This window comes from Pundamilia nyererei, unplaced genomic scaffold (genome assembly GCF_000239375.1).
Source record: "Pundamilia nyererei isolate P.nyererei 1_Seehausen unplaced genomic scaffold, PunNye1.0 scaffold00364, whole genome shotgun sequence".
NCBI classification, from domain to species: domain Eukaryota; kingdom Metazoa; phylum Chordata; class Actinopteri; order Cichliformes; family Cichlidae; genus Pundamilia; species Pundamilia nyererei.
Window position 1 is genome coordinate 240,054 of NW_005187765.1, and position 15,709 is coordinate 255,762.

The window sequence follows — 15,709 nt, forward strand, 5'->3', positions numbered from 1 at the left end:
CACGCACACACACGCACACACACACGCACACACGCACGCACACACACGCACACACGCACACGCACACACGCGCAGCCTCTTTCTGAGCTGCAGGAGGAAGTGGCCGGCTCTGGAGCGCTTCTTCCTCTGAGGGCAGACAGGAAACTGTAATTAGCTTTCGTCTTCTCCTCTCTGCAAAAAGCAGAAGTGCCCCTTCTCTCCTCCTCCTCCGTCCCTCCATCTCTCCCTCATATGTCGCTCTGGCTGGTAGAAACAGGTGTGAGGGCTGCAAAGCCACGTTTGGCCCCCTCTGGTCCAGTGGGCGCTCGGCCAGAGCTGCTTTTGTTTGCTCATAGATGGAGCGTCTTCCTCTGCCGTCTCTCTTTGTGAAGCCTGTAAGTGTCAAAGTAAATCAGAAACTCAGGAACACAGCAGTGCTTAAAACCATACATTTAACTGAATCCTTTCTCCAAACTGCTTCTTTTTAAAAGCTCTTTCTCAGGTTTGCTGTGCAGCACTTGTGCAGCACTCGCAGGGTTTGTGAAAGCTTTTCTTCAGTGAAACCAGAAACTCCAGCTGGATGTGTCAGCGCTGCTGAGCTCCCGTGCTATTCTAATCTCAGTCAGCCTTCACACACCACTCAAAATCCTCATGTCCCCAACTGACAGAGGAGTTTGTAACAATCAGCCGAGCCTTTGTTTACTGTGCTGCGGCGCCCGGGTCTGCACGCGCTCGCTGATGCATCGCAGCTTTAAACGCACACGTCTTTAAATGGACTTTGGTGGGACGGGTTACAGGATGGTTACTCTCTAATAGTGTGTGTTTGTATTGCAGCAGTCATGGAGAACTCCACAGAGGAGCGGCAGGAAGGGGGAGGAGCCAACACTGAGCTGACGGAGGAGGAGGAGAAAACGCACAAAAACCTCAAAGGTGCGCGCCAAACCCCGGTGAACATTTAATGGTTTTAGCTAACAGAGTAATAACAGTCAGCGATGCTGCTCTTCAGGAGCGATCAACGGAGTAATGGAAGGAGCAAAGGAGGTGGCGAGCGGAGGAGCGAAACTACAGAACGGAGACAAAGGTGGAGGAACCGTGGGAGGTGGAGGAGAAGACCTCTCCTCCATTAATGCCATGATGTCAGCAGTGATGTCAGCAACAGGGACCATTAACGGCGGAGACGGTGGGAGTGGAGCCCCTTCAGCCTCCTCCTCCGCCGGCCCCTCCCCCAGGTGATTACAGACAGTTTTCAGACTTGATTAAAAACTTTGAAAAGTTAAAAGTTTAGATGATGAGCTGAAGTCGATGTTTAGCTTCAAACCTGAATTCATTTCTGCACGTGTGAGTCAAACGGTGTCCACAGAGCTACATCTGTGGGTGGAGGACGAAATGCTGCCAGACACGTCTGCAGGACAAGTTAACGGCATTGAATAAGATTTGGCCAAACGCAGCTGTTAAAGTTTCCTTCAGCATCGCTGCAATCCTGAGAGATTCGTCACAAACAGGAAGTGCTGATAGACAGCTCGGCTGCTTTCAACAGGACAAAATGTAAAGAAATTAACAGGATTTAAATGACAGCTCACAGAACAACAGGAGGTCATTTCAGCTGTAAGTGTAATTACTCGCATACGCTCCGGGCGGGATTAAAATCACTGAAGCACAGCAGGAAACATGACAACAGCCCCACCTCCTCTGGAGGAATAAACCCCATCAGGATGGAAACCAAACAGAACGAAGCCGCTTGCTTATTAAACAGATTCTGCACATAATTCACCAAATTCCTTCCTCTGGGACTCATTTTGTAAAGCAGGAACAAACCAAACACCTTCTTCAAAAGGAAGCTGTTGAGTCTGTTTTGTTTCTCTTGAAACTTTTTATTTATGTGTGAAATGTTTTGTCTTCTTCTCCGTTTGAAGCCCTTCACCGAGCAAGTCCCTCACGGCAGCCATGCGAGCCCCTCCCGGTCGCAACGCACGACGCAACCAGGTACTCGACACCTCGACCGCGCCGCTTTGGCCCGGCCTCCGCCTTTGCTGCCCACAGCAGGACGTGCAGCTTCTCCTCTTCCCTCCTTTTCATGTTTTTCTGCCTCGTCACTGTGGTTTGTTTCTCCTCTCCCATCACGCTCGCTGGCATTCCACGCCGCGTCAGAACTTCCTGTGGTTCAGCAGGAAAAGGAAAGCGCTGCCTCTGAGTGGAGGGTGTGTGTGTGTGTGTGTGTGTGTGTGTGTGTGTGTGTGTGTGTGCGCGCGCGCAGTAATTTGTAGAGATTGTTTTCTCAACGTTTCCTCCCAGAATGATGAGCAGACGAGGCCTGACTGTGAGGACATTTAGCCGTCTGCCTCGGGTCTTCACAATTTGATGCACCTTCAAAGAGGTCATCAAGGCCTTTTGTTTTAGGGCCGTCTGTCTGTGAATGAATCCCGATAACATGAGTCCCCCTAAATCATTATATTAGCACGGGTCCCCACGATGATAGAAAGACAGATTTGTGTGTGTGCAGCTCTGCAGCCGCTCGGTTGGTGTTGCAGCTGGATGTGAGGCATCGGCTGACATTAGGTCATCGGGTCAAACTTGGGCCACTTCAGCCCACATCTGGACACAGCTGTCAAGCCACAAACATGCTCCACGGGGTGAAGCCTGGTCCAGCCGGCGCCGTCATGTGACCCACGCGCTGTAATGTTTTGACTGTGGTGATCACTGTGATTTGGTTATTTCAGCCTGGTTTTTGTGGTAGCATGTTTTAAATATAACAGAAGAAGAAGAAACCAGTCAGGTGTGAGTCTAAGTGCTGCGCGGGTCATGTGACAGTTTGTAGCTTCATGATTGGATGACCTTTGATCTTTGTTTTCCTTTCCTTCAGGACACCAAAGACGACAGCTCATCTTATTGTTGTCCACTGTGTGACAAGAGCTGTCAAACGCAGCACCAGCTGACCATGCACATTAGACAGGTAAACACACCCCGCTGTGACGTGATGCTAAAGAAATAACTGAAGATGTTCAGGAGAAACCTTCTGTGCGTCAAAGCTGCAGCCGCTCGATTTATGAGCAGGGTATAGATTAGAATTTTCTTTTGAAAGGGCAGCCTCTCTTATGAACATATTTCAAAGCATTATTTTACTCAATAGCATTATGCTTTTCAAACAGGTAACTTATGGGGCTTTTATCTTGAAAATTCAACATATTACAAAGCATTCTTTTCCTTAAAGTCAGGCTGATGTGTCCAAGCCCAAATAAGTAAAATCCAAATAATAACTTTTCAGAATAAAGTATGTCTGCTTCCCGTGTATTCCTAGATGTGTATTTTATTTTGAAAGGATAGCATGTTTAAGATCTTTGATGGCCTCGCCAATATCCTGCCAACAGTCTGTTACCAGGTTACTGCAGGATTTTACTTCTACTTAAATCCAACACATGTCTAGTGACATTAGAAAATCAGGCTACTATACAGCCAGGAGGCTCTTATTTTGAAGGTGAGTTCAGCAGACGCAAAACAGCAGCTGATATATAAATAAATGGTCACACGGTGTCTACATGTGCGTTTTATTATTATTTTATTCTTTAGGACTTTAGTTTTTTACTGGGGTACCACTCTTATTTTGAAGGGGCGCGTCCACACTGTCAAACATTATACACGTCTGCTCTGTGACCGCTCATAAAAACGAGGTAACTCTGAGCGTGCCTTACGTCCCGCAGCACAACGCCGACGCCGGAGCGACGGATCACTCCTGCAGCATCTGCGGGAAATGCCTGAGCTCGGCCTCGTCGCTCGACAGACACATGCTGGTCCACAGCGGCGAGCGGCCCTACAAATGCAACATCTGCGGCCAGACCTTCACCACCAACGGCAACATGCACAGGTGATCAGAGCGCACACACACACGTCCTGCTACCTGCCAGCCAATCGGAGACGAGCACCTCATTTGAGTTAACATGCAGAGGCAAACATCTGGATTACATCGACCTCATATATGCCCACATTTAAGTTTAAAAAATCTATGTCAGTGTCACTGCTTAACACACACACACACACACACACTTACACACACACACACACACACACACACACACACACACACCATACAAACTCTGGGGGAGGAAGTTGGAGTTTAACATGATCACCAGCCAACCGTCATGGGAGAACACCACCAAACTCCTAGTGTGTGTGTGTGTGTGTGTGTGTGGGGGGGGCGGGGGTTACACAGGAAGTTGGAAGATGACTTTTAACAACCCAACCCCAATATAAACACACACACTCACACACACACACACTCACACACACACTCACACACACACACACACACAGGCTACAGTTAGGTTGTTTGGTCTGATGGTGAAGGCTGGACATCACTGATAAATAAATGACTGGGCGTAGGTCTGTGTGTGTGTGTGTGTGTGTGTGTGTGTGTGTGTGTGTGTCTGCTCGTTAGCCAGAGTCTGCATCAGAACAAACACCAAGCCAGACGTTACAAGAGGAAGTGTAAAAGTGCAGATGCTAATATTTATAAGGTCGATGTGCATTTTATTTTGAAATGGAGTATTTCAGATACTTTTTTATTTTTTAATAATAATCGTCATTCACACATTTTCCAAAGCATCCTTCCTGTTCTTCAGGCTTATATTTGTTGATATATTTTTAGCTAGCCTCTAGCTGAGGCTAATTTTACCTGATTGGGCTTTTATTTTGAAACTTTACAAGAAAGAGAGAAGTCAGGGATGGCACGCTGCATTGAACATGTATTAGCTGATTTGTAACAATAATTTGTAATAACAATAACTAGACATGTTTTACATGGGAACACTGTTACTGCGTTTTATTTTGAAAAGCTGTGCCTTTAAAGCAGCCTAGTAAGTTTTTGTAAGTTTTTACAGACTTTACTTTGAAAAGAATCAACTTTTGTTCCATGTGAGCCGCGTTGTTTGGACTTTGAAGAGTAATTGGAGCTCTGCGCTGAGCCGTTAGCCGAGGCTCTGCGGTGCGTGCTGGAGGATTGTTGTTCAGCCTGTTGCTTTGAGCCTGACAGATGTCGGCCTGTCTCTGCGTCCTCGCTCTCAGCGATGGTATGAGGAGCTGTGGGCAGGAAGGAATGACTGTAGGCCGACATACGCGCTCAGATCTGCTGGGTGTCGCAGCCGTTTTTCCCTGTGTCATCATGTCTGCTTCAGTTTTGCTGGCTCTGCCTGTGCTCGCGTTGTTTTTGAGCTGCTCTGAGTTTTAAAGCAGCAGAAATGTCTTTAAGCGCCTGAGCTGAGGCGGAGGAGCGCGTGTCTGCAGACAGGCAGCAGTTGCATGAAAGAGCTTTGTTGTAGCATAAAGCTGCAGTCATGTGTGAGTGTTTACGGGCGCAGACTTTGTTCTTGTTTGAGTGTTTTTGTTTTGAACTAATGCGATGAGAGGAATCAGCTGTCGCTCCAGTTTCTCCATCACCGCTCACACTCGATGTTTCCTGAAGTCTAACAGAAGACAAAAACACGTGCTCCCTTCAGGCACGCGGGGTTTTCTATGACTCACAAAATCCACCTTTACAGAAACTCGGCGGGCCGGTTTGTCGAGTCTCCGAGCCCGGGAAAGCGAGCACAAAGAGCAGCGCGGAGAGACGGATGAGGCGCTGATTTACAATGCAAACTGTGAGCGGAGGAGGAGGAGGAGGAGGAGGAGGAGGAGGAGGAGCGGAGCATCCTCTCAGAGATTTTCCTGCTTCACACGAGCAGAGAGGAGGAAACAGAGTCCATTTTGTCTCTGAAGCTGCTTCACTCCAGTTTGTAGGGAGACGACCTGAGGAGGAGGAGTTTGCTCTCTTCCTATTTACTTTCCTGTTTCCTCCTTCCTCGTTTTCAGGTTTCCTCTGTTTCTGTTTTCTTTCTTGTTTTTGCTCTTTTTTTTTTTCCTTGTTTCATTTCCTTATCTCCTTTTCTGTTTCCTAGCTTTTCTCCTTGATTCCTTGTTATCACCTCTTCTTCCCTTCCTTGTTTGCTCCCGTTGCTCCTCCCCCGGTGCTTCTTTCATTACTTGTTTCCTCTCCTTCTCTCCTTGTTCTGTTTCTGGTGTGTGTGTTGATATGTGGACTTCAGCAGCTGTTTGCAACACACACACACACACACACACACACTGGGTGATAAGGATTGTGTGTCAGCTGACTGGGCAGGTTTCCTGCGCTCTGATTGGCCGGCTGCAGGGCCACAGTGCAGTTTGAGCAGACTTTGCTCTCTGGTTGGCCGCCTCCTCTCTCCTCTCCTCTGATAGGTTAATGAGCAGCTTCCTGTCAGCTGCTCTCAGATCTGCTGACTGAGTGTGAGGACCTCTTATGGGCGTCCAGCTCGCTGCCTGACACCTATTTATAGATGCGGGCTCCTCAGCCCCACACCTGCCTGTGTGTCCTAAACACTCATTACCTCACAGCACCTCCTCGTCTCCTCCTGATGTCACCTCCTTTCGTCTCCTTTCCTTCCTAAAGGTTTTTTCTGCTTTATTTTCTTTTCCTTATTTCCTCTCATCTGTCCTTACTTCCTTTCCTGCCCACATTTCCTTTCCTCTCCTCCTTACCTCTTCACTGCTGTATCTTGTGACCTTGATGACCTTTACAAACGCACGCACACTTTCACGCACTGTCTCGCTGGCTGCTGTAGCTCCGCCCCCTCCTGTATCCCCACACACTCCCAGACCACTGACTGGTGTCAGCTCTCGTCAGGCTTTCCCAGAATTCCCGGCGTTCCTCGTTAAATTAACGATGACTCCGCAGGTCTTTTGATGGCATGCATGTAAACGCCACCTACCTTCGTTTCTTGTTTCAGACACATGAAGATTCACGAGAAGGACCCGGCCAGCGGCCTGCTCCCCATCAGCCCCCCCTCTCCCACCAAACGCCGCCGTCCGTCCGTGAAGAGGAGGCAGGGCCTCGAGGAGGAGAACGGAGAGGAGCCGCCCCACAAAAAGGTAAAAACACCAACGGGAGCGTCGGCCGTCAGGAAGGGGTGGGGTTTGTTCGGTTAAGGGAGATAACAAGTTGTTGTGTGTCGAGGTGGCGGAGGACGCGACGGCAGACGAGGCAGTGGCGGGCCGCGGCTCGGAGGAGGAGCTTCTGCCCTGTCCCATTTGCTTCAAAACCTGCAGCTCCAGACTGGATCTGGACGCGCACATGGACACCCACCCTGACACCGCCCTCAGGTACCGCCTTAACCCCTCCATCTTTCTTCTTCACCTTTCCTCTGCTCGTTTCCTCTCCTTCCCCTCTCTTCCTACTTCCTTTTCTTGTCTCCTCTTTTAAAATGGTTTTGCCCTTCTGGCTTCTCTCCTTGATTCCTCCCCTTTTGTCCTATCCTCATTTCCTTTCATCGAGTACATTTACTTGGTTACTTTTTAACTTTACTCTCAGACACTCTGTACTTATCCGACCTTTCAAATTAAGAGTTTGTTCATGAATCTGGACGATGGTCGGCTGGGAGAGGGGACGAGGGAGGCAGAGAAACACTGGGGAAAAGAGAGAGAGAAGTGAAAAAGGAGGATGTACCAGGAACATCTGTCACTATGGCAACACAACAGCGACAAAGTTTAACATGGAGGAAAAGAAGAAAGAGAAAATTAGGAATCAATGTAAAGAAATAAAGCAAGGTGAAGGACACGAGGAGACAAGAAAGAGATGAAAAAAGGATGAAAAGCAAAGTAAAGAAGAAGAAACATCCAAGAGTGGCACTAAAAGACAGGGAAGGACGCAGTGAAGGAAGGAAGGAAAGCTGATGAGGAACTATGGGAAAAGGCAGAACTGAAGTAGGAAATGGGGAAAACTATAAAATACTAATAAAGTTCAAAAGAGGAAGAAAGAACAGGACGTAAGGATGGACAGATAGGTAGGAAAGGAGACAAGGAAAAGTGAAGGAAGGATACAAAGAAATATAAAAGCAGGACATGAAGAGAAAAAAAAGAAGAATAAAGGAAGGAAAGGAAAGAAAGGAGCAGAGAAGGAAAGGAGGATGGATATGAGACAGAAAGAAAGGTTAAAGGAAGGATGGAGAGCTGTAAGGAAACAAGAAAGGAAGCACAGAATGTTTGTGATGAGGGAGAGGAGGAGGCGAGCGGGCAGCGCTGAGCTTGTTATGGAGGAAGGAGAATATTTAGCTGTAAATCCTCCCTAATCAGCCGGTAAGAGGATCGAGTACCCTGCAGGGATGGAGGAGGATGGAGCGTAATTCACCTCACCCAGGATGATGGGTGGATGTTCGGTCACATTAAAACCAGACGAAGACAAAAAGGCGGTGTTTAGGTGTTGAAGTGCGTGAGGGAATGTGAAACCTCCGAGACGACGAGCGGCCGTCACATCACCGCCTCGGCTGCAGGTCGGCGATTACAGACTGTGTCTGTGACAAAGGCGTGGCCTCCTGCATCATGTTCAGGAGTAACAACACGGTTTGTCTGTATTAGTTTAACATCAGTTTGTAGCTGCAGTAGCGCCGCCGCCCACTTGGGGGTCTGCACCCCTCGATTTGGGAGTCACTGCTGTGAGGTCGAACGCTCAGGCCGCTCTCAGCCTCGTCTCAGGCATGCTCACACAGCACGCGAGCAGTGGCAGCTGCCCCTCAGCAGGCTTCCTCAAGCTGACCAATCAGATGAGAGTGAGCTTGTAGAGGCACGAGCGCAGACACAGGAGGCACCGTGTTGCTCCAGCTTCCTGTTTCAGGCCATAGTTTTGGTCTCTTTGTTCGATCGATCGATAAAGAAACGACTAACCATCTAAAGTTTCTAAAAAAGGACGTTTCTCACAACACGAAGCGAGACACAGTCTGTAGTTCGTAAACATGATTCGTGCTTGTTGAACGCCGTCACCTCAGCACTGCAATGTTTTCATGTAATAAAAACATAAAGACCTCTAAAGACTTTTTACGTGATTACTTTGAAGGGTCAGGAAACACTGGAGTTGTTTTGCTTAAAACTAAAACGATGACAGTCAGCAGCACAGTGATCGATGTTTCATCAGTGGGCTGATTGTTACACAGACGCTCGGATGGATGAGGGCGGAGGTGCAGGTCTGACTGATGGAGTTCAACAAGTGCTGCTCCACATATGGTGCAGACCCCCACCATCCTCTGACAGCGTAACTGAGGGGATTACACACACACACACACACACACACACACACACACACACACACACACACACACACACACACACACACGATGTGATAAGAGTGTGTGACTGCGGCAGACACTGGGCAGCTGTCCTCTCAGCGCTTAACGAGAGCCGGACCAACACCGGGTTATCACACACACACACACACGCACAGACACACACACACACTTGTCTTCCTGCACGTGTGTGTCTTTAACCCGCTGAATAACCAGCGGTGTGATTTCCACGTATCAAGCTGTGTCTGTAGTCCTCCGTGAAAAGGTGACGTACGAGCACGAATCAGCTCAAAGATCACATCCTCTCTGCTGGCTTCAAAGTTTCACACAAACTTTAGCACGAGCTTCGTGAGTGAGCGCCTTCAAACTGGAAAAACAAGAGTCAGGAAGGCACGAAATGATGTCATCACCTCCTCTTTGTCAGCCTGCTGGTCCCCACAAACAAAAAACAAAAAAGGAGAGATGTCGCCCCCTGGTGGCGGGAGTTCAGAGGTTTTTCAAAATGCAAAAATGAAGGACAATGAAAACATTTTTTCCTTCTTCTGGGCAAACATCGAGGACTTCTCCTCTCCATCTTCTTAAAACAAACAAACTCACTATTTAAACCCTCAGAGCGGATGACTAACAGGATATTTCCAGTCGTTAGTCAATCTGATGATTGTTTGAAGTTCAGAGAAAAACCAGATTCCTGCTAACATGTGTGGGAGGAGCTTTCTTGTTTTTCAGTGACCAAATATTTTAGATTATTTGACGTTTTTTCTGATTCAAGTCTGTCTTGAATTATTGCCTCACATTCAGGCAGCATTTTCTTCTGTGTTTGTGTTTGCAGGTGTGATCTCTGCTGCCTTTCTTTCCGAACCCACCGTGGTTTGCTGCGTCACAATGCGGGGGTTCATAAGCTCCTCCCCCAGGACCCCAGCGGCCGCCCTTTCATCCAGAGCAACCCCTCTATCCCCACCGGCTTCAATGACTTGGCCTTCATTGACTTCTCCTGCAAGAAGTTTCCTCACATTGCACAGGTGTTCATCCGTCACCGTGTTCCCGTGGATCGCTTCCTGGATGGAAATGTCGGGATTCAGAGTTTTAACGCCGTTTTTCTTCCCGTCCAGGTCTGGTGTGAGACGAATCTCAGACGATGCATCAGTAAGTTCCACCGGTTCGTCTGTGAGTCCTGCGACAAGGCGTTCCCCCTTCGCTCAGCCCTGGACCTCCATAAAACCAACTCTCACCCCGACAAACGCGCCACCACCAGCGCGGAGGATACCGCAGAGAAGGCGAAGGAGGAAGGAGAAGGTTCTGCAGAGAACGAGGTTGAGAACGACCAGCAGGACGCAGACCAAGAAGCCCTGCCTGCAGAGCAGTCCAACTTCCTGGAAGGGCTGGGTCTTCAGCACGTTTCTAAGGTATGTTTGGAAGTACAAACATGGCACACACGTGGACCTTTCAAATTAAAAGCACAAACTGAAATAAGCATACTTCAGTGCCAAAGAACAAAATGCAGACAGATCAGGATTGGTGACAGGATGTGATGGGATTTAGAACAGGAGTCCAAATGCTGGCGGTGGCTTGAATAGAGCTCTGGATGAGGTGGGTCCCACAAAAGAGTCTTAAAGGGAGAAAAACAGAGAGCAGAACCACGCCAAGCAGAGGCTGATGGGAGAAGAGGATTGGACGAGAGTGATGATGTCAGCGTTGAGATTAATAGCATGGGAAAGCAGGGCCATGACTTCCTGGCTGAACTTGTGCGTCAACTTTACGAATGTTAACCCAACTAGTACAAATGTTTTTACAAAGAAGTTTTTGTTTTTTGTTCTGCGGTCTTTAAAAGACAGATTTTTAAAAAAGTGTGCGTGTGATCTTTTAACCCAGCACGTTTCCTCTCCGTGTCCCTCAGGTGAACGCTGGTCCCACGGATGACGAGATCCATCAGGCCCACCTGGACAGCATCAAGGTGATACACGTGGAGCCTCCGTCCTCCAGCCTCCCCCAGGAGCCGGCTTCAGGCTACCTGTCTGGAGGTCTGGGATTGACTCTGGGGCTCGGCGTGAGCGGTCTGACGGCCCTCAGCATCCCCCTGCTGGAGGCCCCGGGCTCGGCCTTGCAGGGCCTCTCCCAGAGAGACGCCTTCAGCCTGCTGTCCCTGCAGCCCTTCCCCACCGGCTTCCTCCTGCAACCCGACGGGACCGCAACCGCAGCCAGCGCCGCTTCGTCAGGCGTCAAGCCCGGAGAGGCAGGCGGTACTGGGATTATGGAGCTGGCAGATATCCAGCAGATCCTGAAAGTGGCGACTACCACACCAAACCAGATAGGACTCCCACCTCTGGCCAAAGCTCCAGGATTCAGCGGTGCTAACGGTGGGTGCTGTCTGGAGCCGGTTTATTACTCAAGCCTCTGAAGGTAGATTTATCCCGACGCTCACCGACTGTTTCTCCTCCTGCAGGTCAAGTTCAGGGTCAGAAGGCGATGCCGCCACTGAAACCCAAACCTCCCATCAGCCCTCGCTCCAGCCTCACAACGACGACTCCTCCGCCGCTGCAGAGCTCCCAGCAGGCCTCACTGGGCTGCATCAGCCCCAGCCTGCCACCTCCCACGCCTTCGCTCTTCAAAACGCCCTCCTCGTCCTCAGCCGGGAACGGCGGGCAGATGGACGCGGAGTGCATGAATGAGGCCCACACCCCCCTGTCTGACTCGCCGCCTGCTGCTACTACAGCTGTACACGAGGAGGTGGGACTTAGCGGAAGAAAGCCAGGAACCAAAGGCGGCAACAACTCGGGCTCGTTCCCGTGCCGTTTCTGCGACCAGGTGTTCGCTTTCTCCGGCGTGCTGCAGGCACACATGCGCTTCCACCTCGGCATCCTGCCCCACCAATGCAACATCTGCGACTATGTAGCTCCTGATAAAGCCACGCTCATCCGTCACCTGCGCACGCACAGCGGAGAGCGCCCCTACGTCTGCCGCGTCTGCCATTATCCGTTCACTGTCAAGGCCAACTGCGAGCGCCACCTCAGGAAGAAGCACGCCAAGACCTCGAGGAAGGACATCGAGAAAAACATCAAGTACGTCACCTCGACAACCACGGCGAACATCGCAGCCGCCATCACCACTACAGGCACCACCTCCACCCAGGACGCGGAGACGGGCTGCACCGGAGCCGAGACCGTGTGCCGGTTCTGCGGCGAGGACCTGAAAACGTACCGGGCGCTGCAGATCCACCTGCGCACGCACAACGGCTGCCAGAGGAAACCGTTCGAGTGCCGACGTTGCGGCGCTGCCTTCCTAGCCAAACGCAACTGCATCCACCACCTGCTGAAGCAGCACCCTGAGGTGCAAGAGCGCGAGATCGAGGAGCACATCGCCACCCTGCTGCCCGCCACCGCCCTCGCCACTGCCCGCACCGCACCGTTGGCGCTGAACGGCATCAGCCAGCCTCCGATCCCAGTCGTGAAGGTGGAGGAACTGGCGAACGTCACGTATCCTGCAGAACTGGACCAGCCGCTCGACTTCTCCGCCAAGGGCCGCGGCGCTGGCGCTGGCAGCCAGACGGGGTCACCTGGGGTCAAACTGGAGAGCGTCGCCCCCCCCTTCGACTGCGCCGACCTGGACCAGCCTATCGACCTGTCCATCCCCAGCAAGAGACAGCGAAGGGAGGCGGCGAGCGGCGGCGAGCTGAGGGAGATAAAGACGGAGCAGAGCGGCAGCAGCATCGTCGAGCAGCAGCAGCAGCAGGCTTTGTCCAAGGACGAGAAGATGGCGAGCGGCCCCTCCCCGCTTCACCCCCACCCCCAGCTCGGCTGCTACCAGCTGCCCCCGGGCTCCACTTCCTCCCCCACCTCTCTCCCCAACGCGGCGCGAGCCCAGCGCCTCAAACCACTGCTCCCCAAACCCGCCACCTCTTCACCCTCCGGCACCCTCAAAGAGCTGCCGCCGCTGGCCTCCATCGCTCAGATCATCAGCTCTGTGTCCGCCGCCCCAGACCTGCTGAAGCGCGACGCTGCCGGCGTCGCTTCCTCTCAGGCCGATTCCGCCACAGACGCCCCCGCAGCCTCGGCCGGCCTGGAGGGACAGAGCGACGACGCCTCCGACGGACCCTCCAGGTTTGTGGGCGCCATTTCAAATAACTTTATTCACATTGCTGCTATGTTCAGCGCTCCCGCTGACTCCACCTTCTCTCCAACAGGAGGAGGCCCAGGAAGAAGGCAGCCGGCCTCGGCCTGAAGGAGAAGGCCGTCGGCGGCATCGACCTGGAGTCGAGCGGCGAGTTTGCCAGCGTGGAAAAGATGCTCGCCAACACAGACGCCAACAAGTTCAGCAACTACCTGCAGACAGGCGCTGCTGACCTGGCAGGAAAGAGAGGTGGGGGCAGGAAACTGTCCAGGAAACTCCTGCAACCAAAACTTACAGTCAAAAGAATAAAAACTACAAATGAACCCAAATAAAAATATTTAAATGTTCATTTATTTTAGTCATCGATAATAAACGTATCTGTTAGCAGGTTGAATTTTTCCCTTGATTTAATTCAAACTCTTTCTGTGAGCAGACGGTGACAAAGCAACAGGAGGGGAGGAGAAGGAGGGCGGAGCTAAGGAGGAGGCGAAGCCGGCGGCAGTGAATCAGCCCAAAGGAAAGAAGAACGCTTACTCCAACTCTGTCCAGAAGCTGACCTGCCCCTTCTGCCCCCGAGTGTTCCCGTGGGCGAGCTCGCTGCAGAGACACATGCTGACACACACTGGTAATGACCACGACACACACACACGAAACTGGTGTTGAGCACCGCCCCAGTGCCTGACTCCATGGAAACCTGGTTCTCGTTTGGTCTTCACCCAGGTCAGAAGCCATTCCCGTGTCCGCGCTGCGACGCCTTCTTCTCCACCAAATCCAACTGTGAGCGCCACCTGCTGAGGAAGCACGGCGTGACCCACAGGACGCTGCGACGCAACGGCGCCCTCGTGAAGAAAGGCGGCGACGAAGGCTCGCATGAGAGCGCCGGTCAGAGAACAACCAGTTTTTATCACCGTTACATCCACAGACGCGTCTCCCGTGGCAACCAACACAAGATGAGTTCAGAGCACTGATTGTTGACTGTCTCCCACAGAGAGCCAATCAGAGACGGAGCAGATGGCACCAGAAGCACAAAACCTCAGCAATACTGCTTCATCTACAGACTCAGGCCCCGCCCCCACCGCTGATAGCACCACCCACTGTGAAGGCAACCATGAAAGCCCCACCCACAAACCAAGCCAAGGTAACATTTTAATAACGAGTCGTAAAGGAAAGATTTGGTGTCATGTGGCAGGAAGTGGAGCTGAAGTAATCCAGGGCTTCACCGTAGTGCCAGAGTCAAACTGCAGAACTGCCCTGTTCCTGGAGTCTGCTGATGTCTGAAGATGTTAGGCACCCTTTAAATCATCGCCTGAAGCTGTTTTTGTGCTGCAGGTTTCAGCCCGACTCCCGGACCTGCCGAGCAGCAGGAGACGGAAACCACACAGCAGCCAGACCAGCAGGGGGCGCAGGAGACCCGAGCAGCACAGGGCAAACAGCCTCCAAACAGCAGCAAGGTAAGATAGCTGTGGGAACAGGTCTTTAAAAAGCCCAGCACTGAGATACAAACAGTATTTCTCTGTAAAGCAAAATTATGGAGTAAAATATACGTAAACTGCAGATTACACACACATTCGGCTCACAGGATGTAAGATCGACGCTATATTTAATTTTGTTTTTGTGGTCATTCAAACCTTCAACCGTCCACCAGAGGGTGCTGCAGCACCTTCAGCAGCCTGTTCTTTTCAAAAAAGGTCAATAAAAAAAAAAAAAAAGACGCCTCACATGTCATGTGATGATGTCATAAATGTTAAAACCCTCCTCCAGGTGGAGAGCACCGACGATGACGACTGCCACAGCAACAAGAGTCTGGACCTGAACTTTGGCAAGAAGCTCATCGACTTCAAACTCAACACGTCATCTTCAGGCTCCGCCCAGGAGGAGCAGTCCTCTCAGCCCTCCTGTTCCTCCTCCTCTTCATCTTCATCTTCATCTTCATGTGGACCCGCTACCTCCACTCCCCAAGTAGCGCCCGAGAGCCCAGAAGAGGAGAAGGACACGCCCGCTTCCTCCTCGTCTTCCTCGTCCTACAGCCTCGCTGCAAAACAGCAGCCGGACTACAAACATGTCTGCCGAGTGTGCAAGAAGAGTTTCCGCTACGCCACCACGCTCGCTCGCCACGAGAGGGCACACCTCTCAGAGGATACGCCGACTCCACCTCTACCAACAGCGGAGGAAGCCACTCCGGCAAAGGAGGAGGAGGAAGAGGCGGCGCCGGAGAGCAAACCCGGTGATGAGGAGAAGGAGACAGAGATGGAGACAGAGGAAGGAGCAAAGGGAGGCGACAGTGAAGGAGGCGACAGTGGCGAGTCGGAGGAAGAGGAGAAGGAGAAGGAGGAGAGGAGCGACGAAGAGGCATCAGAACCAAAGAGCCTGGAGGGCGGCGAGTCATCCGGAGGACGCGTGGACAAGAGGAAGAAGATCTGCAATGTGTGCTCCAAGAGGTTCTGGTCTCTGCAGGACCTGACCCGGCACATGAGGTCACACACAGGTACGACACACCTGAGGTCACACAC

The 15,709-nt window shown here is 51.4% G+C and overlaps 1 protein-coding gene across 4 annotated transcripts in view; it reads left to right on the forward strand.

The window, feature by feature from the left end:
* LOC102212507 (ras-responsive element-binding protein 1) overlaps window positions 1–15,709 on the forward strand; it is a 52,456-nt gene that overhangs the window by 29,751 nt on the left and 6,996 nt on the right. For all 4 annotated transcript variants that reach the window (XM_005752513.2, XM_005752514.2, XM_005752515.2 and 1 more), the window contains 17 exons: window positions 814–909; window positions 986–1,208; window positions 1,893–1,962; window positions 2,840–2,929; window positions 3,675–3,838; window positions 6,771–6,912; window positions 6,998–7,143; window positions 9,925–10,114; window positions 10,205–10,498; window positions 10,990–11,449; window positions 11,536–13,189; window positions 13,273–13,448; window positions 13,633–13,824; window positions 13,920–14,081; window positions 14,188–14,337; window positions 14,529–14,650; window positions 14,961–15,684. In XM_005752513.2, coding sequence (XP_005752570.1) covers window positions 814–909; window positions 986–1,208; window positions 1,893–1,962; window positions 2,840–2,929; window positions 3,675–3,838; window positions 6,771–6,912; window positions 6,998–7,143; window positions 9,925–10,114; window positions 10,205–10,498; window positions 10,990–11,449; window positions 11,536–13,189; window positions 13,273–13,448; window positions 13,633–13,824; window positions 13,920–14,081; window positions 14,188–14,337; window positions 14,529–14,650; window positions 14,961–15,684 — 5,055 coding nt within the window. The remainder of the gene's footprint in view (window positions 1–813; window positions 910–985; window positions 1,209–1,892; window positions 1,963–2,839; window positions 2,930–3,674; window positions 3,839–6,770; window positions 6,913–6,997; window positions 7,144–9,924; window positions 10,115–10,204; window positions 10,499–10,989; window positions 11,450–11,535; window positions 13,190–13,272; window positions 13,449–13,632; window positions 13,825–13,919; window positions 14,082–14,187; window positions 14,338–14,528; window positions 14,651–14,960; window positions 15,685–15,709) is intronic.